Source organism: Ursus americanus, chromosome 21, assembly GCF_024610735.1.
Source record: "Ursus americanus isolate L20-20 chromosome 21, mUrsAme1.1.p, whole genome shotgun sequence".
NCBI lineage: Eukaryota > Metazoa > Chordata > Mammalia > Carnivora > Ursidae > Ursus > Ursus americanus.
Genome location: NC_142147.1, coordinates 14,781,848 through 14,805,592, shown reverse-complemented (window position 1 = coordinate 14,805,592; position 23,745 = coordinate 14,781,848). Strand labels below are relative to the sequence as shown.

General features: G+C 51.0%; 1 protein-coding gene across 5 annotated transcripts; it reads right to left on the bottom strand.

The window, feature by feature from the left end:
- Positions 1 to 207: 207 nt before the first annotated feature.
- Positions 208 to 23,721, bottom strand: USB1 (U6 snRNA biogenesis phosphodiesterase 1). Of its 5 annotated transcripts, none has more exons than XR_015728036.1 (8): positions 23,523 to 23,721; positions 22,485 to 22,651; positions 20,518 to 20,701; positions 14,275 to 14,328; positions 13,239 to 13,344; positions 11,910 to 11,993; positions 6,387 to 6,499; positions 208 to 1,076 (listed from the first exon to the last, which is right to left on the bottom strand). XR_015728036.1 is itself a non-coding variant. In XM_045806887.2 (7 exons), exons 1-7 carry the CDS (start codon positions 23,630 to 23,632, stop codon positions 6,437 to 6,439), a joined length of 768 nt encoding a protein of 255 aa, XP_045662843.1. In that variant the 5' UTR covers positions 23,633 to 23,721; the 3' UTR covers positions 4,815 to 6,436. The 5 variants fall into 5 exon arrangements, 3 of the variants coding, with proteins under 3 accessions (XP_045662843.1, XP_087726591.1, XP_045662842.1); XR_006781306.2 differs by lacking the exon at positions 208 to 1,076 and adding an exon at positions 5,485 to 5,737; XM_045806887.2 differs by lacking the exon at positions 208 to 1,076 and having other exon boundaries at positions 4,815 to 6,499.
- Between the last annotated feature and the right edge of the window lie 24 nt (positions 23,722 to 23,745).

Sequence of the window (23,745 nt, the reverse complement as noted above, 5' to 3'; positions counted from 1 at the left end):
ACTTCCCAGCACCGGGAATGGGAACTTTCCTACCTGAGGGCGGGTTTCTCTAGAGTAAACCCTGGGGTGGCCCAGCCCAACTGACCTCCCGGATATGGGCAGAAATCCAGCTGAGCTTGGAAATGGCCTGTTCAGAGACCTGGAGGTAAAGAAAAAGACCACTGAGAAAGAAAAACAGAAGTTAAACTGGCAAGGATAGATTTTATTAAAAAACACTGTTGCAGTAGGGGAAGAGAGATTCCAGTATAGAACTGGACCCAATTCCAAATAGCACCTGAACAGGGGTGATTTACAGCCAAGAAGCAAGTGGAATGGAGGTGGGAGGTGGGGTGGGAAGGGTGGGTTCTGACCTAAGGTGGACCAAGGAGATCAGATATCACCTGTTGGGGGGGCTAGTAGGGATGCCTAGCGTGATAAGATCTCAGGGTGGGAAATTCTGGATAAACTGATTTAGCAGGATTCTTGCTAAACTGGATTCTAGAAGGAAGTACACAGCAGGGCCTCCTTAGAAAGTTTCAGGGGATCCTGACTAAAGTTTGGTCAAGCAAAGAATCTTTGCCAGTCTCCCCCCTTGCTCAAGTGAAGAAAAGAAATTTTCTTCCCTCCGAACAACATAAGTCCATTCCCTATGTGGTCGCCTTTTAATCGTTTAGAACCTTGGTGACAGTAGATAATTGCTGTACGACACACAAGACCTTTAAGAGAGGAATACCTTGAAGATAAGTAGATGAACACTAGAGATGGAACCAATATGTGTCCCCAACTTCACAGACCTTCAGAGGGCTACCAAAAGTCCTGGGACCTGTTGTCCTTCCTTGGTGGTGTGAGTTAGAATGGCAGTGAAACACTTCTTCAGTCACCTCTGGAACCTTCCTGGGTATGGCAAAGATGTCCGGTAGATTGTTGGGGTTGAAGATGCAGTAGTTACTTCTGACCACTGGGCAAGTGCCCCCTTCTGTACCCAGGGTCATATAGAGGGCTCTGAAGTGATGGAGAATGGCTCGCTGGGTTTCTTGTAGTTGGCCAGTCACTGATTCGAGGCCCATGGTGATATTATCCAGGGACGAGGTGAATGGCTTCAGCAATGAATAGATGATTCTGTTATAGAATCTAACTTCTTGATAGATTGGATTCCTAGGGATGGTACCCCAAAAAGTGGCAAACTTTCCCCCCAAAAGTCTCAAGGTCCTGGATGGAACACAGGCCCAGTTCTGTGGCTTTTTTTTCTACCTCACCTTCCCAAGAACGGAGATCACCTGCAGGAGACTCTGGGATGTCACGGATACCTTTTGTTCTTATAGGGAGAGTTGAGTGACCCTGAGGGAGGGGGTGGTTGTTTCAGAGATAATTTAAGAACGCAAGAAGATTGCAGGAGATAGAGTCAGATGAAGAGATTTGGTAAGATTGACGAGGTAGCAAGAGCTGGTCCCGTTGGCAGGGAAGAGCCAAGAAGCGTGGGTTCCCCAGACAAAGTCAGAACCATTGGGAATTTGCCAGGGGTCATAGAAATAACCATCTGGTGGCTGAGGATAACCAAAGAATGCTAATTGTGAGGATGGGGAAAAGCCGTGTCTGGAGGTGGTTTCTGTGTGGTTGCGCGGGGTCTGAGAAGCGAGGTAGGAGATGCCGCCTGTGGGGACATTTTCATTCCTGTGAGGGATCTCCAGGGAATCCTGCAGTGGCTTGGGGCTTTTATGTTGGATTTAGTGCTGGTTAGGTAAGTGTATCGATAAATGCTCATTCTCAGAAAAAGGCCTGTGGTAAAATTATAATGGAAAAGACGTGACCCTTGTGAGGAGAGATTGGAATAGGTGCGGGGTTTTCTCGAAGGGGGTAATTACCTGGGCGAAAATGGTGGAGGGGGAGCTGCTTTCCTTCCTTGCTGCACCTTTGTGGTTTTCCCAGGCTTATGTTTCTGGCCGTTGAGGCTAGGGGCAACTGCTTGATCCAAATAAAAGCCAAAGAGTCCAAACTACCATTTGTCTACTATATCCTGCATTTTGTCCTCTCCCATGTGAGTCGTGTTGCGTAAACCACACATGACTCAAGAGATGAACTTGGGGACTGTGGAGCAGCCATCTTGGTGTTTCCAAAGTCCATCCCAATGGCTTAAATATCCAGCTTTCCCCATCCGGTTCTTTCTCAGTCTGCAGCTACCATCGGGCCATGATTATGACTATGATTTCCTGAGGAGTTGTCCTAAAATAGTGCTCTCTGTCTCTCAAGGGAAGGTGAATAATCCCACCAGGGGCCTAGGCCCTCAAAGCAGGATGCAAGGGCATAGTCCCAAGGCTTGGAAACTGCTTGGATTTCTGGGCTGGGCACAGAGGAGGCTGCTGATATAGCATACTTTTCAGTCAATCTGTTTCTTTAGGTCGAGTCTGAATTTTTTGTGCTGTGTCCCTCAGTTTTTACCATAGTAATCTACTAGGATAATAACAGTGCCTCTAAAAGTTCTGCGATTTGGGGTCTATTTTTGACTGGGGGACTGGTTGCTGTCAAGGATCCTCTCGTTTTACGTACCCAAGTCACATTCTACCCCAAAGGCATAGCAGCTATCAGTGTATATGTTAACCTTTATTCCTTCTGCTCTTAATACAAGCCCAAGTAAAAGCAATTATTAACTCGGCAGCCAGGGCTGATTTGACATTTGGCAGGGCTCGATATTCTAGAGGTTTACGTTGATCAGTGATGGCATATCCGGCCTAGAAGGCTCCATCCTCCTTCCAGAGGTAGGAGCCATTGAAAGGAAGAGTGAGGTCAGTGTGTGTGTGGGTGGGGGGGCAGTGAAGGGTGGGGGGTTCTGATGAATCTAGCCTAGGACAGGATCGTGGTTAAGGACACAATGGTGGGGCATCCCATTAGTGGGTAAGGGAAGCCAGGTGGCAGGGTTTTGACGGTGACATACGGCGATGTGAGAGGGAGAGAGTCAGATTTCATGAGACGTGAGTCAAGATGCAGAAAAGTACTATGTGTTTTCATCAAGCAATAGGGTCTGTGCAGCGGAGGAACACGTATGTCAAGCAGATGACCTAAAGCTAAATCGGAGGCAGCTGGGACAAGTTTGGTGGTTGTAGCCATGGCTCACGGGCAAGGGGGATTATGCCTTAGCCACGGGGCTGAGATCTTTGGTGACCATTATGCTTCTGGGATAACACTCTGAGAGTGTGACCCTTGTGTTCATGCACAAAGAAAAAGGCAGGAAGTAACTGGTCAGTCTAAGGATGGGAAGTGAAAGTGCAGAGAGAGCCCTTAAGATTCTCAAAAGCATCTTTGAGATCTTGGGGCCCCCGACTCCCGGGTCTAGGGATGCCTCCTTAGTCATGGCACAGAGGGGTGAGGCCACAGAGAGAACATAGGTCTATCCATATCCTACAATATCCTCCAAGACCCCAAATACCTATCGGTTGTCATCTTCTTTCAGGGAGAGGAACATGTCAAATAGGGGAGCCTTGGTCTGTGAAGATAGTTTCACGTGCAGCTGAAGTACGTGACCCAAAAATCAGACACAGAGAGCATAGCTGAATTTTTGTCTCTGGCCACTTTGTGGCCCTTTCTTGCTAATGCCCTCGGAAGGTAGTCAGTGTCCAGGAGGAGTGTCATAACTGTCGGAACATAGAAGGAGGTCATCTACGTATGGGATTAAAGTGGAGTCCCCTGAGACGTTTAAGTCCCTCAGACTGGCATTTAGGGTGTGTGGGAAGTGCGTCGTAGGGGCCTCAGTGAAGCCTGGGGGACGGCAGTGCAGGTATATTGATGGCTATCCCAGGTGAGGAGAACACGTCTTGGGATTCCCTATGAAGAGAAATTCTACACAAGGCAGAACACAAACCGAGGACTGTGAGGTACTGGGGGTTGGAAGGAGTGGCAGACAGGATAGTGTTAGGGTTAGGTGCCAAGGCAAATCTGGACTTAACAATTTTATTGACAGATTCTCAGATCTTGGGCTGATGTTTTTGCCCATTTGGCTTTTTTAGTGGCCAAAATGGGCATATTGCATGGATTAGAAGTGGGGATTAGAAGTTTTTTGTCCGATAAACCTTGGATTATCAGGTGGGGCCCCTCAAATCCTTCTGGCTTTAAATGATCCTGAGGAAACCTGGGGAGGGCACGGAAACATCTATTTCTACCATAGGGGGTTCTGTATCTATATGCATCCGTATCAGTGGAGTTTTTCTTGGTCCATAAAGAAGAGGGAATCCTGTCTGATAGTTGATTTAAATATTCAGTGAGGAGGTGTTAGTTGAAGGGGTCAGAGGACCCCAGGGAAGTCAGACAGAGCTGTTGAGGGAGGTAGACGTGAAGGGGAGGAGTCAGGGACCTGTAGAAGGGGTCTTTCCAGGGCATGATGAACTCTTATCTCCTACTCATGAGAACATTCCCTCCGAACAGGCTTCCGGGTTGGCAGAACTGGCAAGGAAGTTGTGCAGAGCCTCAGGAGGTCCCATGGAAATATTAAGGGGTGGAGACACGGGCAGGCAGATCACAAGGTAAATGATCAAAACTCAGCACCGGTAAAGTTCGGCGATTTGAGGAAGGGCGGCAGGAAACAAGGTGGGGTTAAGGGTAGAACGTGTTACCCTGGTGTCAGCAAGAGCATGGTGGGGTGCCCTTGAACATGTAGGGTTATTTCCCCTTGTGAGTTTGGTGGCAATTGAGGGCACTGGACACTTACTTCCCAGGAGGAGAGTCAAGAATTTTCTGGTGAGGACGGGACTCAGGTTTTCTCCCTCCTCTTGAGGCCTGGCACTCCCAAGCCCAGCATCCTTCTTTCTTAACCATTTCAGCGAGTGTCTAGATCAATGAAGACCATGATTTTGGAATTTGCCATAGATGAAAGCTCTCAGGTCCTCCTAGCTGTTCTAACTGCAATGCCATCAGCTTGCATTCTGTATTCCCAATGGTTTTGAAACACCATCTTCGTAACGCCAGGCTAATGTCTGGCGCTTAGACATGTCTGCATTTTGCCAGTTAATATTATTTCTCTGGAATGTGTCAGGGAGCTCCGGTCTGAGACCATTGCCAAAGCTGTGGCTGTTTGAAGGGTGAGTTCCAGTCCCGAGAGCCTCTTCCTGTTATCTCTAATTGATGGTGACCATCACATTTCATCTTTGTTTATAATTTTGAATACGTGACCAATCAATTTTGGCGAGAGAGACCTGAGGGATGACTTCTAGTCATTTTTTTTCTTACTTCCCTCATTTTCTAATGGGAGTTAGGGGTAGTCTGATACCCTTGAGGGTCTGCAGGTATGGTGCTCCTTTGGCCTTTCCAAACCGAAGGGAGGCATCCCCAAGGCCAAACCATAGGTGGAGAAGTTGATCTAAACAGGGAATCTGGAGACCATGCTCCCAGAACAATCCTAAAGTAACCAATAAATCTTTTCCTTTTCTTTCAGGAGTCAGGAAAGTCCTCGACGATGTTAATTCTGACTGACACCAAGGTTTATTTTTTTATTTTTTAAACTTTTTTTTTTTAAGGTTTTATTTATTTATTTGACAGAGACAGCCAGCGAGAGAGGGAACACAAGCAGGGGGAGTGGGAGAGGAAGAAGCAGGCTCCCAGCAGAGGAGCCCGATGTGGGACTCGATCCCGGAACGCCGGGATCACGCCCTGAGCCAAAGGCAGACGCTTTTAACGACTGTGCTACCCAGGCGCCCCTGACACCAAGGATTAAATGGTGTCTCTTCCATCAGCCTGGCTTGAGAACGGGTAGGGGTCACACCCTGGGCCTCATCTGCAAGAGATGGGAGTTGAGGGGCTGGGCGTGGTGTTGGTGAAGGACATTTTGGGAGAGAGGGATTGATATGAAGGAGAACTGCGAGGGGAAAATGGGGAGCTGTGATGGGTTCTGGGGATTTATTGGATCAGAGCAGATTCTCTGAAGATATTGCTAAAGAACTTCTGTAGTTTGAATGAGGTGTGAATCATTTAGTTGCTTTTTGGCTTCTTCATACCAAGTGAACAAAGCAGAACATTGTGCCTCAGAGAATTTTGTTCCTTTTGCCTGAGGGCTCCCCTTAGGTGGACTAATTTGGGCATATCCCAAGAGCCCCCCAGAGGGCCCACTGTAAAGAGAGTTTTTAGTGAAGTTTTGCTAATGAGAAAGAAAGTGGACAGCACTTGGCCATAGAAGGATATAGTCAGCAGGAGTTTGAGGAGAGCTTTCAGTCGGCGGTAAAGCTCCCATGTTCTTAACTAACGGTACCTTTACACTTAGGAACAAAAATACCTGGGATTCTAACCCAGCCTCTGTTCCTTACAGAGACTAGCCTCTTCCAATCAGAAAAGCCTAGGACCCACCTAGCCTCTGTTTACCCGGGACTGACTCTGACCCAGCTTCTAAAGTATAGTCAGAATCCTTAAGAATCGAAATTTGGCCTCACCGTGTTCCAGGGGACGTTTATTCAGCGCAGTGGGCTCCGGAGTCAGATTATCATGGGACATCCAAGCCAGCGCACAGACTCCAGGTGCACACCACAAAGCCTGGTTGTCCCGTCTGTGAGTCCGATGGTGGTTCCAGTTCAGATCCGGGTCACGACACCAAAAACCATTAAGGAGAAACAGAGTCGGAGAGAAGTTAAAGCAGTGAGGATAGATTTTACCGAAAAAAAAAAAAAAAAAAAAAAAACTTTTGCAATAGGGGAAGAGACTCCAGTATAGACCTGGGCTCAATTCCCAATAAAACCAGAACATGGGGGAATTTCTAGCCAAGGAGCTGGGTGGGGGTGAGGAGGGCATTGGTGGATGGGAAATCCCTAAAAGGAGACGTTAAGTCTGGGGTGGGCTCTGATTGAGGCAGGCCAGGGCGATCGGGTATCACCTAGGAGGTAGTGGGGATGCGAAGTTTGATCAGATTATCGGGGGCGGGGATTTCTCGCTAAACTGATTAAGCAGGTTTCTTGCTAAAACTAGATTCTAGCAGCAAGTACCCAGAAGGACCTTGGTTCTTCAGGGAAACAGTTGGGACAATTTTATCCATTTCTACTACCTTACCTGTGGGACCCCTCACTTGAGAAATAGATTTCTAATTTTTTTTTAAAAATCAAAGAATAGTTGACAGCAGAGTGTTATTATTATCTTCTGGTGTACGACACAGTGATTCAACAATTCTTTACATATACTATGCTCACCATGGTAAGCGTGGTAGATTTCTAAATTTTTTACTGTGAAATGTATAGTGGTTGTTGGAAATGGACGACAGGGTTGTCTTGGTTTAACTGAATGCATTGCAATCTTTCACGATATTTATTGTCAGTCAATTTAAAAAGTATTTGAGGGGTGCCTGGCTGGCTCAGTTGGTAGAGCATGGGACTCAGGGTTAGTTTAAGCCCCACGTTGGGTGTAGAGATTACTTTTAAAAAAATCTTAAAAAAATAAAAAATAAATTAACAAAAGAGTTTGACTTCAGGAGGTTTTTAGTCAAGAGAGGGACCCAGGAACCGTGAGTAATGCTCTTAGAGGCCTGTGGTCAGCTTGGTAATTACTTTCTCTCTGTTGGAGGTTCCTCTCCTGGGGTAAATCCTATTTAAAGAGGAGGCATCCCTGTGACCCAAACTTGAAGCTCCCAGTATTTGGGTTCTGGCCCCAGCAGGCTCCTCTGGGCTCCCAGGTGGGTTTTACACCCATCCATCACAGGAGTCAGTAGCTCTGCGGGGTCTGGCCAGCACCCAAGGCTTGAGGGGACTGGCAAGACAGCCACTGTGGGCCCGAGGCTTCCGTCACCCAGCATTAAAACTTACCCACATTTCGCTAATATCATTTCATTTAGAACCTCCCCCCACCCCGCCCCTCTTGTTTTCTTGGAGCCTTTTGGAATCAAAACGCAGATGTGTGGTTTCATAGGCCAAATTTACTCTGAGCCCCTGAGGTGTTTTGAGGGGTTGTACAAACAGGTGGGGATTAGAAGCCAGGTCTGGGGGGGGGGGGCTGCCTCAGCACTGATTTACTGGGCAATCTGGAGCAAGTTGTTTCCCCTCTTCTGGTTTGTCTCTTCATTGGTAAAAGGAGGTTTCTGGCTCAGGTAGGGGCCGAGGTCCCTTGTGAAGGCCAGGCGCTGTGGATTGGAACCAGGCCCAGAGCCCCCACCCCCATCCTTGCCGGCCAACCCCCACCCCACCCTGGAGGGCCCCTCAGGCTCCTGGTACCAAGACAAGAAATAAACAAACAAGCCGAGGTAATTTCCCTCTTCCTTGGAAACAAAGCTGGGGTGGTCTGGAGAGGCGTGTGCAGAGAGAGCCAAGAGTGCCAGGTGGAAAGGGGCCAAGGAGGCCTCGAAGATCACTTCCCTGCTGGGCAGGGAACATCTGAGGACACCCAGGCCAGATGTGTTGATTTTGCACTCTCTTTAGTGTGATAAAACCCGCATCAGGAGCACCTCTCTATTCCGAGCCAAGCCTGCCAAGGGGTGGACCCCAGCCTGTGCTGGTCTTGTCTTCTGTCTTCGGATCACATCTCCTCTTATGGAAGAGCCCCAGCTACTTCTGCACTGTCAGCGGAGCGCTGGGGAGCGGGCGGCTCCAGCTCCCGGCTCCAGAGGCACACTCCATGTCTGGGCTCCCGCCAAGGCCCTGCCGCCCAGCCTCCTGCCGCCCAGCCTCCTGCGGCCCAGCCTCCTGCCGCCCAGCCTCCTGCGGCCCAGCCTGCCCACCCTCCCCCCTCAGCGACTCTCCAGCTTCCTTCCTCTATCACCACCTGCCATTCCCCACTGAAGAGCCCCTTATTGATCTTGGCCCATTTCTTAAAGTTGCCGCACTGTAATTCCATCCGGGCCACATCCTCCCCTGGGACTGGCCCAGCCAGTCCTCCTGGGTTCGTTAATGGTGGTGGTGCCCTCCTGGGAAGAGCCAGTGCCCCGATGAGGAAAATCGGGTGGTCTGAGCCTACGAAGCCGGCCTTGGTGGAGGCTGGCTTCCATGCTGAGGTTGGAACCTGCAGAATATTGGGTGACCTTGCTTGCACTTCCCAGTGTGAGAAGTGCAAAGTGGGGACGGGGCTGCTTCTCCACAAGCCCTGCCTGCCCCCTCGCTGTAAGCATTTGACACAGAGCTGGTGGCCCTACGTGCTGGCTGCACAGCACACTTGCTGTGTTCCTTGCATGCCAGGAAGGAGGCCAGGCTTCCTCTCCCTTTCCAGTGTGACCTCAAAATCCATAAGAACTGACTGCCCGGCTGGAGTTGCATCAGCAGATCAGTGCAGTGCAGTTGGGGAACCAGGCACAGAACGTGATTTCCTGTCTTTGGGCAGTGATTGGGGGCCTGCCTCAGAGAGCGCAGAGGAGCAGGAGGCAGAGTGGGAGCCAGAGCGACTACACGTCCCCTTTCCTCAGGCCTGGGGTGAGGCGGGAGAAAGCTGTCCTGACCAGGAGCCCCGGGGCAGCACTGAGGTCAGGGAGGACCAGAGATAAGGCATTTAAGCTGTTCTTCTGCACAAGTTCAATACTCATTCCTCCCCGGTTTACTTTTCGGGGGGCTGACTGGGAGGACAGATGAGATGGTTCTAGAAAGAGCTCTGAACATGTTACAGCACCATCAGGTCTGAATGTCTGTGCTTACACCGTTGAGGAGTCAGGGTGCCCCCCCCACAGGCCCCGCCCTGGGCTAGAGGTGGTCTGTGCCACTTGTCTGGGTGCAGGCCTGGCGGGCCGGGTTACCCCACCGTCAGTTTACTGAGGCACCATCAGTGCCTCTCACGGCCACCTCAGAAGCCATAACGGGGACTCCCAAGAGGCACCGAGGCACACGGGAGAAGGTGTGTGCCGAGGACAGTCATCCTGTCACCTAGCTAAACAGAAGCAGTCCCAAACAAAATCCAATATTAACAATGCAATTTTTATTGGAACATAATTGAAAACTATAACATAAAAATATCTCTTTCTCTATCACCAGAGATGCAGATGACAAGGGGAGAGCACTGGTCTTTTGCTTTGGTGAAGGCCTGACGGAAAATAAAAGCCCTGGGCACCCCCTGGCCCTTCCTCCGAGCTCCCCTCAGAATGCCCGCAGCCTGCGACAGGCGGCTAGAGACAGCGCAGAGAACTGGGGGGAAGGCCTTGCCCCTCCGCCTCTTTGGGAAAGCCGATGAGAAGCCAGAGGTCACAGAGCATTGCAGGCGGGGCTCAGAGCCACCAGCCAGGCCAGAATAAAACATCTGCTGCGGCTCCCCAGGCACCTGGCGGGGGCGAGTGGGAGGCAGGCCTGGAGCAAACTGATGCTGAAACGCGAATGAGCGCTCTGCACCTTGGCCCTGAGATGGCCTCTGCTGGCACGGGGGCGCGGGGGGTGGGGGACCAAAAATAAACAACTAAAGTGACGTGCTTCAGGGAGGAAGGGTGACAGACCCATTAAAGCACTGTATGTCCAGCACGAGTGGGGGAGAGCCAGGGCCTGAGGGTTTTAAGAACCCTGATGGAGGCCAATGGCCTCCAAATGCAGACAGCTGGTGGGGGAAGGGTGTGGGGGAGAGGCCATTCGTTGGAGGGGCCACAGTGGGGGTGCCGGCTGAGTTGGGTGGGCTCACCAGGTGACCCTGACTTTCTTTTGTGCATGGCAGGACCACAGACCACAGACCACAGACCTCAAACTAGGAAGCCCAGGCTGCCCTCTACTGGCGATTCCTGACAACAACCACACACAGCAGGGCCGGACCTGCAACCCAAACTGGCCAGGAGCGAACCAGCCCCCAGGGACACCGGGCAGTGGCTGCCCTCCAGACCAGGCCTCCCCACAGCTTGGAGCAGGCTTCTCCATCTACGCCTGGCCTGCAGAGGGGCCTGGGACCAGGGTCTCTGGTGCTCATTTCAAAGGCAAAGAGAAGAATTTGTTCCCAGACTTGCAGCGGACCTGCTCGACGAGCGCACGCAGTACCATCTCCGGGTCTTCAAACTCATCCACAATGTTCTTCCACCGGGAGCCGAGAAAGGACAGTCGCATTAGGGGAATCAGGGACCCAGAGGGCACGGCGAACCAGACCAGCCTACTCAAACCCTTCAGGGGTGAGGCACCGTGCGCTTAGGTGTCTTGTCTCATCAGCTCTGCAATCTGGTGAGGTGGGTCCTAGCATCCCAACTTTGCAGAGGAGGAAATGGATGCTCAGAACCCGATAAAACTGGGTTGGGGATCGGGTCCGCTGGAGCCCGAAACCAGGGCTCTGTGCCCCCATAGCATGATTAGGCCAAGAGCATAAGTGGCTGCTTGCTGATGGCCCAGGGGGTCTATCCTGCCTGCACACGATTGCTTGGCTTGCAACATGTTTTTAAAAAAATACACATTAGTGCCAACATTTGAAAATGAGAAATTGCACATAAAAATCTGGATTTCTGGTCTCCCTTGAAAAACAGAAGTGCTAGCGACACTAGGCCCACATTCCTACACGGCAGCATTCCCCGCTGTCTCCTCTCCCAGCGGTGGAGGAGCAGCAGGTCCTCCGAAGGCACTGACGGGAAAGTGAGACGTCTCGCCCACTTATCAGAACAGGAAGGCTACAGGCCTTACGCCTGGCACGTTTCACTCATTTCCAACACCTGTCGGGCCCTGGTAGGCACCTGAGCCTTTGACCTCTGCTCGAGGGGCTAGGACTTCAGGAGAGGCCTACAGCATTCTCTCAGATCAGTGGTGTAGGGGAGTGCTCCTCAAATTTTAACGTGCACGCAAATCCCTAGAGATCTTGTTAAAATGCAATTCTGATTTCTTAGGTCTGGGTTGGAGCCAGAGTCTGGATTGCTAATAAGCTCCCGGGAGTTGTAGCCATGGGACTGCTCTTTGAGCAAGGTAAGTGATGGGGGTCTCCTCCCCCAGATTCTGGTTTGCACGCATAATTCTCAGGGCCTGCTGCCAACTCTCCCACTCACCAACACGCGGCTGTCACTCCTGGCCCTAGGCACCCTCTGTGCTCCCACACCGCGAATTCACCTGTAGTTCCCGCAGGCACCGTCCTTCTAGCTGGAGACGCGCGTCACCCACACACCAGGCCAGACTGACGTGGAATGAAGGGTCCTGCGGGGGAACATCAGGGAAGCAGGCGGTTACCTGGATGCCTTGGCAGGTCCAGACGTGACAGAGGGTCTCTGACCATTGTCACGGTATTCCTGTTGGAGCCCTGGCCTGCTCCATGACAGACTAGACCCTCAGTGCTGATCAGTGTTGATCCCAAGCACCCTCCGCAGACAGATAAAATAGCTCCGGGTTGACCCTGGCTATGGACTGAATTTTGTCTGTAAACCACCACTCCCCCCCAAACCTGCCAAATGCCTATGTTGAAGCCTCAACTCCCAATGCAGTGGTATTTGGAGATGGGGCCTCTGGGAGATGATTAGGTTTAGATGAGCTTATCAAAGTGGGGCCCTCATGGTGGGATTCATGCCTGTATAAGAAACGGCAGAAAGCTGGCTTCCTCTCTTTCCACCGTGTGAGGACACAGTGAGAAGACCACTGTCCGCAAGTCAGGAAGAGAGTCTGCACCAGAAACGGACCATGATGACACCTTGATCTTGAACTTCTAGGCTCCAGAATTGCGAGAAAAGAAATTTCTGTTGTTTAAAGCACTCCATCTTGGGTATTTTGTTACGGCGGTCTCAGCTGATGAAGTCCCGCTTCCAGAGGCTTTCCCTTACACACTCATTAAATCTGGGACGTGGATGAGAACGCAGGCTACAACTCTATTTTCTGATCTAGAACATTTCAATAGATGACATACTTTCTAAGATGAAATGAACAAAAACCAAAATGTCTAAAATTATGAGTAATAATCTCCACTGAAACTCATACTCCTATGCCTCAGCAAGGTTTTAAAAAGAACACAACAAGCAAAACCAAGGGCCCTTTAAGGACCTGATACTCGGTTTGGAGTCAGATACCCTTGGAGGGCATGGGGTGGGGCGAGGTGCAGGAAGGTACCGAAAGCTACCGCTCTTCCTGGTGTGCCAATTTCACTAAAAAAAATTTGAGCGAACTACTACTTCTTAAAAAGAGATGAACATGGATCCATACGGAGCAGAATGGGTAAATGTTGTGCAAACTGAAGATAAAACAAGAGATTTCTATGAAGCGTCAGACTTCTGATGGACTGCACCTGACTACACCACGAGGCCCCTCTACTCCCCTCTCTCTCCTGGACACGTGTGTCCTTCATGGGGGCAAGTTCTGGAGGGCTCTTCAGTTTGCCTCTAACAAGGGCTGCTTCGAGGATGGTCTGACTCCACTTTTAGGCGGGCCAGCAGAGAGGAAGAGGCTGCTTGTTACCTGGTAGAAAGTGGTGAGGTCAAATTCCTCCATGACTCTGTCTACCTCCGAGACCAGGTCCAGGAACTGGGCGTGCCCGGAGGTGACCTCGAGCCCAACAAAGGTCCTGGGGGAGGGAAGGCAGAAGTGGAGACAACAGGGGCATGAGCTGCAGCCCGTGCGAACCTACGCCATCCACGCTGGGGGCGGGGGAGGAGACAGGAAGCAGGTCGGCCGTGGGTTCTTGCCCCCTCTCCTGGTTGCCTTGCTTGCCCACTCTCTGAGCTGGCTCTTTCCTCTGTCCCTAAACCTTCCGTCCCCAGTTCTAACCACACATCTCTCCTCCTTCCCGCGGGCTCAAGGCCCTTGAGGAACTCCTTCATCTGCCCCTGCCACGTGTCTACAACCCCCAAGCTTCTGCAGCCCTGCTCTCCAGCGTCAGATCGCTCCCGAGTCTGGACCGTTTCTCTTGGGGATGGGGATCTCGGGCACCAGCTACCCTCCCCTCAGCTCTCAGGCATGCTCTCTCATCTTTAAAAACCCTCTTCAGCCAGACACCCTCCCCGTCTCAGTGAAACTTATTAGATGACTTGCCTACTGTCACTATCTTTAATCCTTCACCTCTCAGCTTCAACCCACTCCACCACTTCTGGAACATGCTGGGCTCTTTTGCATCTCATGGCTGCCCAGGGATGGACGTATCAAGGGCAGGCATGTGACGGCGTGGAAATGAGAGGTCACGGAGGTGATGGTATGAGCTAGACATTCAGCTGGGGACGGAGCTGGGCAGGGGTCCATGTTTTCTTCCAGTGGCAGGCTTTTGTTCACTTTACCAAGATGTTTTTCTCTACCTCTGCCTCCCTCCCCCCACGTTCCTCTAGTTATTTTTCTTAATGAAAGGTCCAGATTTGGGAACAGCTGCTTTTGTAGTCACAGAGTTGGTTAAAACACAAACAAAGAAAAAACTGGGGCAGACAAGGCCAGAAGCAAAGCACCCTTTCAGTCTTTACTCCAAAGAATCTTCTGGAAGCAGGTGGGGGCAGACGGGGAGACCCACCTGGTTTTCTCTTGATTGGTATAAATCTTTACCCGGTTGGCAGTAAAGAAGAATCTGGAATTTAGAAGAGAAAAGACCACATTTCAGGAAGAAGAATAAGAAAAAAAAATCCCCCAAAAGTCTATGTTAAAAGGGAGGACTTTGAAAATACAGTTAACTCATTGCACACTTCATTTTGTTACCCTATTGTACAGGTGGTATAACTGAACCCTAAAATATTAGCGCTGGACAAGGCCTTACATAATCACCCAGTTGAAGTAACATATAGCTTCATTCAGATGCTAGCAAAAATTTTATTAACAGCAATTCATTCCAATGAACAATTTGAGACTATTTCAATTTTATTGATGGGAACTGAGAAAGTCTTATTCATCAAGGAGGTGATAACAGATGAACAATTCCCATGTGCCAGGGGCTGAGCTGAGGGCTCTCCGCACATGAGCTGAGGGAATCCTCACGTGACTCTGTGATGCGGGCACTAGAACTATGCCCATTTTACAGACACAGAAGCTGAGGTGAGGTGAAGTTGAATTCGGTGAGCCACAATCTTAACCTCAGTCTGTCTGATTCCAAAACCCTTGCTGTCACCTATGATGCTTTAATGAGGGAAAGTGGGTCTTTGTGGGTGTGGAAATGGGGCAGAAACACCTGCCCACTCACTACCCACCCATCCCTCAGATCAGTTACACAGGGCCCATCAAGTTCCTTCAGGTAAATGCCTTCATTCTGACTGGTTCTGGCTATGTTCTCTGAGACACTAGGAGATCTCAGGCGGGGGGCAGGGGGGGCTACTTGTGGACCAACTTGGCAAATTCCATTGCAGTTAAGGATCAATGATGGCCTCAGGCCAAGGTTCCATATGACGGGACACCACACCCCAGCACGCCGGGCAGAATCTCACAGCTTGTCCAGGGGCTCAGACTCCATGAACTTTTGGCTTCCCCATCAGCCTTCAGCCTCCTAATGCATCCCATTTGGGGAAAATGTTAAGGCATGACAGAACCAGCAGGAGCTTGGTTAAGCGTGGAGTTTACACGGAGCTCTGCTAGGGACCTGACAAACATCCTGAAGTGGACATTGGAGGTTTGTGCCCAACCGTGAGGGTTAATTTTATGCGTCAACTTGACTGGGCTGAAGGATCCCGAAAGGGCTGGTAAAACATTATCTCTGGGTGCGTTTGTGAGGATGTTTCTGGAAAAGATTAGCATTTGAATTGGTGAACGAATAAAGCAAACGGCCCTCCCCAATGTGGGTGGGCATCACTCAATCCATTGAGGGCCTGGACAGAACAAAGAGGCAGAGGAAGGGCAGACTGGTGCTCCTACTCTGCTTGAGCGGTGACATTCATCTTCTCCTGCCCTTGGACACTGGATGTTGACTTTCCTCGTCCTTAGGCTTTTAGGCTGTACCGGGACTTACACCATCAGTCATCTCCCCCTCCCCTAGCTCCCCCGCCCCCTCCACCTCTGATTCTCAGGCTTTTGGACTCAGACTGAATGATACCACTGGCTTTCCTGGTTCCCCAGCTTGCGGATGACAGATTGTAGGATTTCTCAACTTCCGTAACTGTGTGAGCCAATTCCTATAATAAATCTCTCTGTATCTCTGTCTCTGTCTCTATCCTATTGGTTCTGTTTCTCTAGAGAACCCCAACAGATTTTTGGTACTGAGAGTGGTTCTAAACCAGGATTTAAGGTTGAGTTTTCTGAATTGGTTCTGGGGCTTCTGGAATTGGCTCTCTAATCTGATTAGATTCAAAGACACTGCTGACTCTATTTCTAGTAGTAAAGAGAGCGCTGGTAGTCCACGTGGGAACCAATTATAGAGACGTCTACGATATCTGCACTGCATAATCCCAGTCAACCATTTATTCGAAGGAGCTAAGCGACTGTATACTTTCAAACAATTTGGGGGAAACTATGGAACATAATAACATTGGTTGGTTGGTTGCTCCTAATGTCAACGGACAAAGTGGTAAAAGAAAAAGGTGAGCTCGGGCGTTCGAATTCCCAACTCAAGAAGCACTGAGGACCTAGGAGCCTCTAGGTGTGCCCTGAGGTTAGACCCTCCTGTCCTGTAGCCTCAGGGCTGTAACCGCAAAAACTCAAAGGCAGAACCGCATCCTGTGATCGGCTGAATTACACCAGCTGACCTCCTAGCTGTGCCGGGTGCTACAATTCAAGTTAAGTACACTGCCTGAGAAAGACGGGGATCCTTTGGAATGGGGATTCATGGGAAACCCCGACGAGGCTGGGGCACTGAGCCCCTAAATTCTCACAAGGTTTCTTTCCCAGTGAAAGTGGCTCCCCCACCAACAGTGGTTTGGGCCTGGCCACCTCCATCCGAGGGGAGTCACCTGGCACTGTTGGAGGGCCGGGTAATGGCCTCCCCTGAGGCGTTACCCTGCAGGACGGCGAGTCTCTTCAGGACCCACCCCCCCAACCTCTCTTTGCTTCTGTTTTTTTTAAAGCTGTGTTTGTTTTTTTTTAACATCTTTTTTTAAAGATTTTTTTTTTTTTTTTTTGACAGAGAGAGAATGTGTACAAGCAGGGAGGAAGGGCAGAGTGAGAGGGAGAAGCAGGCTCCCGGCTGAGCAGAGACCCTGGAATCATGACCTGAGACAAAGGCAGACACACTTAACCGACTGAGCCTACCCTGTTTGCTTCTAGACCTATAACTGAAGTCCCAGCAGAGCCCTAAAGGTGAGGTTCAAAGCGTGACTCGTGAGTAGATGTGCCATACTCCAAAGTGCTACCCGAGTTTTCTAATCTGCATGAGCAGAAATCCAGGGAACGTGTGTGGGAATGGATATTAAAGGTCTGCGATAATGGTGCAAGCATCGTATTGTTGGATCAGGCCGAATTTCCTGATATGGGCTCACTAAGCAGAGATCCAGCGTGAATGTTGCAGCTTGGGGAGTTAGGAAGGGGATCTCACAGTTTGCTGGGTTCATTGCCTGAAACGTGGACCAAGAGGTGGCTCCAGTGAGGGGGCTGGGAACAGCCGAGCTGACAGGTGGGTGTAGTTACCATGGTAGACGGCAGGGTCTTGGGCAGGCCTAGTGCACTGGCTAATTGTCGTGGTGTTCCCAGAAGTGAGACAGGAAGCCTACTAAACTCTTACTTCATCTGTACAAGCAGAAACGTTCTAGGCCGAGTGAACAAAGTCTAACTCGAATCATAAAAAGAAAGTCATGGACCCTCAATTTCCAGACTTGAGCCAGTTTATGGACCTAAGACCCTTTGAATGAAGGGGACGGTGGGTCCCCTTGAGGAAGGACCCTGGTACACTACTAAAGTTTTAGAGTTCATCTTTTCCCTAGCCTTCTCAAAAGGGACCTACGGCCTTTTGCCGGGGTAATGGTGCATTAGAGAAAAGGAAATAATCAGGCCTTTTGGAAACCACGGGACACTGGCTCTGAACTAATTCCAGGAGACCAAAACGTCACTGTCACCCTCTAGTCAGGTGGGGGCTCATGGAAGCCAGGTGACCAATGGAGTTTCAGCTCAGGTCTGTCTCAGTGGGCCCCTAACCCTGTGGTTATTTCCTCCAGTTCTGAATGCATAATTGGAACACACACTAAGCAGCGGGCAGAATCCCCACATCGGTTCCCTGACCCGTGGAGCGAGGGTGATTGTGGTAGGACAGCCAATTGGAAGCTACCGGAACTGCTTCTACTTAGGAAAGTAGTGAATCAGAAACAATACTCCATCCCTGGAGGGATGGCACAGATCAGTGTCACCACCAAGGACTTGAAAGGTGCGGGGATGGGGGTCCCCCCACCTCCACTGCACTGTATCTGGCCCGTGTGGAAACCAGATGATCTTGGAGAACGACAGCAGGTTAGAATAGGCTTAACTGAGTGGCGACTGCACTTGCAGCTGGTGATGCAGATGTGGTCTTATTGCTCGAGCAAATCAACATGCCCCCTGGTTCCTGGCATGTGGCTACTGATCTGGCAAATACGTTTTTCTCCAGCCCCGTCCACGAGGCCAGGGTCAGCGTGCTTTCAGCCGGCAAGGCCAGCAACACCCCTTCACGGCCCCGCCTCTTAGGCAGATCATCTCCGGCTCTACGCCGTCACTTATTTCAGACGTTACACTGGCCCATGACATTGAAGGTGGCACTGTGGATCAGACCCAGTGAGCAGGAAGTAGCCACTACTCCAGACTTCACAGAACCCTAAGACACCAGCCAACCCCCCTCCTCCCAGGAATCTCGTATTGGAGGGCCGCTCTCCCATTTTGTGCTGAGGGAGGGCTCTCTACCCCGCTGCCCCGGGGCTCCTGGCCAGTCAGAACATAGCACTCCCTCAGTTGCAGTGACAGATCGAAGGTGCGCTGCCCACTCTTGGTCATAGGCTCAACCAGACAAACCTGAAGAGGCCACCCAGTCCGGCTTTCTCCAGGACACAGGGGAGGAAACACCATGCACCAGCAGGGGAGAGTCAGGGGGAGCCAGCTTGGTGACCTAGGAGCTGTTCTCCAGTCTCAGAGGGAGAAGAGGATGAGCTACGTCTGTGCTCCCCAGGGACCCGTATCTCTAGTAATGGCCCGGGGGTGAAGTTTCCAGAGGTCCCAGTAAGGGACTTGTCCAGTCGAAGACCCACTGAAGGCAGAGGATCCCCGAGCCGTGGCTTCCCAGAGGTTTTGCTCCCTCACGGTCTGTGCAGCCCAGATGCATGCAGTGTGGTACTGAAGTCACGTGGCCCCAGACATGGCGGACATTCCACCTTCCCCCAGAGAACGGAGCTGGAAGCAGGTAGCTGAAACAGCCTCACATAGAAGGGGAAAGGGTTTTGCTAACTGGACTCACAGACGGAGAACACGTTAGCCAAGTCAGACCAATCAAAGTCATTCCTGTGACTTTTGCTGAAGCTATTAGAAAAGAGGGCTGGCTTCCCAGGCTGGTGGACTGGCACCCCCAAGTTGCCAATGGCCTTCTCTGCCTTTGTGAGAAGGAAGCCCACACAGGGAGGGGCAGAGCTAAGAGATGGTGAGAGTCAGCTGCCATTTTCTGGTCACCCCAATCCACTCAGGCATGAAGCCAGCCTGACTTCTGAACTTTTTAGTCATACCAGCCTATGAATTCCCCCTCAGTTTAAGCCACTTTGGGTTGAATTTCGGGTGCCTGTGACCAAGGAAGTCCTGACTAACATACATATTGCTCAGTAAACCTGGTAATGTTGATTTAAAAAAAAAAAAATGGGAGGGGAGGGGCGGGTGGGGACTGAGGTGGAGAGATAAGTTTTGGTCCCGATTCCCTGGCTGACTGAATTGGAACAAATCCTTTCCTCCTCTGGCCGTCAGAAGAGGTTGAACCGAATGGGCAGTTCCCTACTGGGTGGAGTGCATCTATGGAATTCCTGGGCCTGAGGCCTCCTGCACTGTGGGAGTGGGGCTGCACTAGACTTCTGTTTTTCTCCTACACATCAACACATCCAGGCTTTTGGGTAACACCTCATTTGAAGCAAGGGCTCTGCAAATAAAACCACCACCTGGACGGATTCTTAGGCTCCTTTTGGAACCAACACTCAGAGGATACCTCTCTCCTCCTGCTCAGTCATTCAGTGAACATCCATTTGATGCCTATAGTCAGCAAAGCACCTGGAGAAGTGGGGTATTCAGAGAGAAGTCGCATTCCTGGGTTTGCAGGCGCTTGGCTCCAAAGGGGAGACGGACCGGAAGGACTGGATATGAACAAAATGAGCACGAGGGTATACACTGCCCCAGCATGGGATGATTCCCCGGGATTGAGGAACTCTGCGGGAGATACCAAATCAGAGAGCCTCAAGGAAGGAGCAGGGCTTCTGTCTGGCCAAGTGTAGGAGGAAAGGCACTCTGGTAGGAAGAAGAGATATGCAAAGTTGAGGAAGGAAAAGTTTTAGGCTGGCAGATCAAACCAGAGACAGTTCCCATCCTTCGCCAAGCACCACGCCGAGGCCCGCATGACCTCGTTTCACTCTCCTAGGTCCCCCTGGAGGCAGCTACCACTGCTCCCATGACCTGCCCACAGGTAAGGAGTCGAGGCTTCCAGAGCTTCTATGGCCTGTCCAAAGTCACACAAGATGGGGTATGTGGCAGGTGGCTCCAGGAGATATTCAGTGTTCTAACCTTAGGTCTGGCCTGCTGGCTGGGGTAGCACACCCCACACATACACCCCCACAGTAGCTCAGGACAGGAAGAGGAGCCGAGGAGAGAAGAAGAGGGGAGAGGAGAGGCCGAGGAAGCACCGGGCACTCACCGCTGGAAGGAGGCCACGCGGTCTTTCAGAGCCTGCACGAAGGGAAGGATCCAGTGATGCCGCAGCACCACGCTCTGGGACAGGCTGAGGTGGAACGCCTCCATCTGCACCAGCCGGGGCACGTATGTCTGGGCGTGGGGCAGCAACACGTCCAGCAGGCCCAGGAACTCCTCCCCGGTTTCATCTGGAGGGAAGAGTGGATAGGGCAGGCCATACGCTTAGCCAGGGCCATGTGGCCGAATGAAGAATCCCAGAAGGCAGAGAAAGGTTTTCGTTACTCTGGATTTGGGAAAATCACTTCGAGAGCAGACTAGCTCTATGTATTTTAATATGATTTTATGGTTATAGAAGTAACACACATACGCTCATTGTAAAGAATTCAAGTAAAAAAAGGAACTATGCCAAGGAGAAAGCAGGGCCCCCTGAAATCCTAGCACTTAAGAGCAGCGGTCTCCAAACTGTTGTGGTCACCCGGGCCATTGGTCAAACAAACTCGCACATATACCTGCAATAAACGTGTATTTATTTATAAATTACAAATGTGCAGCACGTTACAAAAGTCTGTCCATTGTAAAATGTACACTCTCAGAACAAAAATTTTACTTTATTTATTTAAAGTTTATTTATTTTTTAGTAATCTCCACACCCAATGTGGGGCTCGAACTCACAACTCCGAGATCGACCCGTACGCTCTTCTGACTGAGCCAGCCAGGCGGCCCAAGAACAGAAACTTTAAAAAGATGAGATAATAAGATATATATAAAGAAGTTCTAATCCTTTTCTTCCGGATGGATCACCTTGACCTCTCCCCCAGGAGGCACACACCCCACTTTCCGGGCCACTACCCTGGAGCTCAAGACTGTTACAGTCGGATGCCTACCCCCCCAGCCTCTTCTCAGCGCATTTCCTAGTGCACATCTTATTTGTTGAAAAGATGACAGTGTACCATTCAAACTGTTCTTCCATTGGCTTTTTTCATGTAACACTACATGTTGGATTGTCTTCCTCTCAGTGCAGAGGGCAAGCGCATGATCACAGCTCCACAGAAATCCACAATCACAAATAGCATTTCCTTGATCAGTCTCCTATTAGACTTCTAGGCTCTCCGGATAAACGTTTAGAATGCTCCTAATTTTTCACAGAGACGAAGAACAGTACAATGACCACCACTGTATGTTCACATTCTCTTCTTCTTTTTTAACCAAATGTGGGACTGGAGCTGCATGGGTAACAGTCTGCTCACACCCAGTGTGCTAGTTTGTTCCAGTGCCCTGGTGAGTGGGCAGTGTAGAGAATCGTTCTCATTCTGTGGGTGGGGAAATGGAGGTTCTAAGAGTTGACCTGATCTAACACAAAATACTAAGAGCCACCACCTACCCTGTGTATTGTGTTAAGAGCCTGACAAAAATGATCTGATTTAATCTTCACAAAAGTCCTAGGAGATACGGATTTCCATAATCTCCATTTTAGAGATAAGAAAACATGCTCTCGGAAGTCCAGTAACTTACTAAAGGGTGCCCAGAGTAGTGGGTAGTGAAGTGAGGTCTGACTCCGAAGCCTGGGCATTTTTTGCCTGCCATTCACTCATGCAGGCTGGTAGGGGCAGGAGGGGGACCTGCCCCAGCACACCCAGACCCCCTTAGAAATAAACTGCCAGCTGTGGCTGCATTCTGGGATGGCCTTGACATTCCGCCCTAGACCCTCTCTTGGTCACCTCCTCATGAGTGGGAAAACATTATACCCAGGGTTAATTTAAAAAAAAAAAAAAAAAGAAAGAAAAATTTCAGTCAATGAACTCTAAACTGAAAAAAAGTTTACAGAAAAATTCCCCAATTCTTGAAACTCGTTCTCTCTCTGCTAAGTCCATCCACGTCAGAGGTTTCTGGCTTGTTCCTCCTGGTTGGGGCCAGCTTCCTCCCATCAAGAAGCACCTATCAGTCTCAGCCACTTGCCCTTTAGTTACTCACATGGCACATAGACATGGGTGGCCCAGTTGCCCCGCTCATGGGGGAAGGTGCGCACCCGGCCCCCATGTTTTTCCCTGTCATCCTCAGGCTCCTCCTCGGTGTCTAGGAACATGTGCAGCACACTGTCAGGTACTGGCAACCTCTGGCTGGGAAGGGGGCTCTGCGCACTGCAAGAGAGAAAAAGAAAACGAGCACACTTAGCCTCCTGGCATTCTCTACCTCTGTACCTACAACAAAAGTCATAACCCCTTATCCAGGGTGACTGTGCGCATCGATTTCCCACCAGGTGCTGGAGGCAGCTTCTAGATAACCACAAAGCTCTTTCCCCAGTACTGTCTCACTGGGGTCTCCCAACAGCCCAAGGAGGCCGACTTTAGCTGGGAGCATGGGAAACAACTGGGCAGGCAGGAGTGTGTGGTTCAGAGATCACATTCCCTTAACAGTGGACAAGCCTGAACTGGAGTAGCGCTTCCTAGCTCTGGGGTCTTGAGCAAGTCATGTATACTCTGTGGGCCTCAGTCTCCTCATCTGTAAAGTGTATTTCTACCTGATAGAGCTATTTTGAGATCAACAGAGATACTACTGCTTGAAAGGCTCTCTTCAAAGCACCAGGCGTGGCACTGGAGAACTGAAGCTCCACGAAGTCAGACTTCGACCGTTTCGTTCACTTTCGAGCGTCCCAGCTCTGAGCCTGGCGCAGAGCGGGCTCTCCATCAGTATTTACTGGATGAATGAAAACACTCTGAAATGTGGAAACAGACCTAGGGTGGTGCTGTGGTGCGCGCCAGGAGATCCCGGCGGCCAGCGCTGGAGGCTGGACCCGAGCCCACGTTTCCTGCCTTCTAACCTTGGCCTAGCCAGGTGGGGGCCCTCGGGGTTTGTGTCCAGGGGTGTCCTCCGGACGCTCCTTTCCTGCTGTGCCCCTCTTCCTTCCCTGGCGAGCCGCCCCGCGCCATCGCCCCTTTCCCCCCAGACGCTCGGATTCCGTCGGGGTGTCGCGCGAACCAGCACCCTCCCCAGAAAGATCTCTCTCCTTACCGCCGGCAGCCTCCAGCCCCTGGCCGCGCCTGGGCCCCGGCCTCGGCCTCTGCCTCATCCTCATCCTCCGAGCCGCTGCTGCTGTAGCCCACCAGGGGCGCCGCACTCATGGGGCCTCCTTCACGACAGCAGGCGGTATCCGCGAGCGATCGCACCCGGAATTCCGCTGCGCCGGAAGTGCCCTCCCGGGGGCGGGGCCCGGGTAAGCACCGCCTCGGGGCGG

Excerpts from the sequence above, each read along its gene's own strand:
- USB1 (XM_045806886.2), bottom strand. The coding sequence starts at position 23,632 with ATGAGTGCGGCGCCCCTGGTGGGCTACAGCAGCAGCGGCTCGGAGGAT. Across the intron at positions 22,652-23,522 it reads GGGGCTGGAGGCTGCCGGCG|TGCGCAGAGCCCCCTTCCCA; the intron begins GTAAGGAGAGAG and ends TCTCTCTTGCAG. Across the intron at positions 13,345-14,274 it reads ACCAATCAAGAGAAAACCAG|GACCTTTGTTGGGCTCGAGG; the intron begins GTGGGTCTCCCC and ends TCCCTCCCCCAG.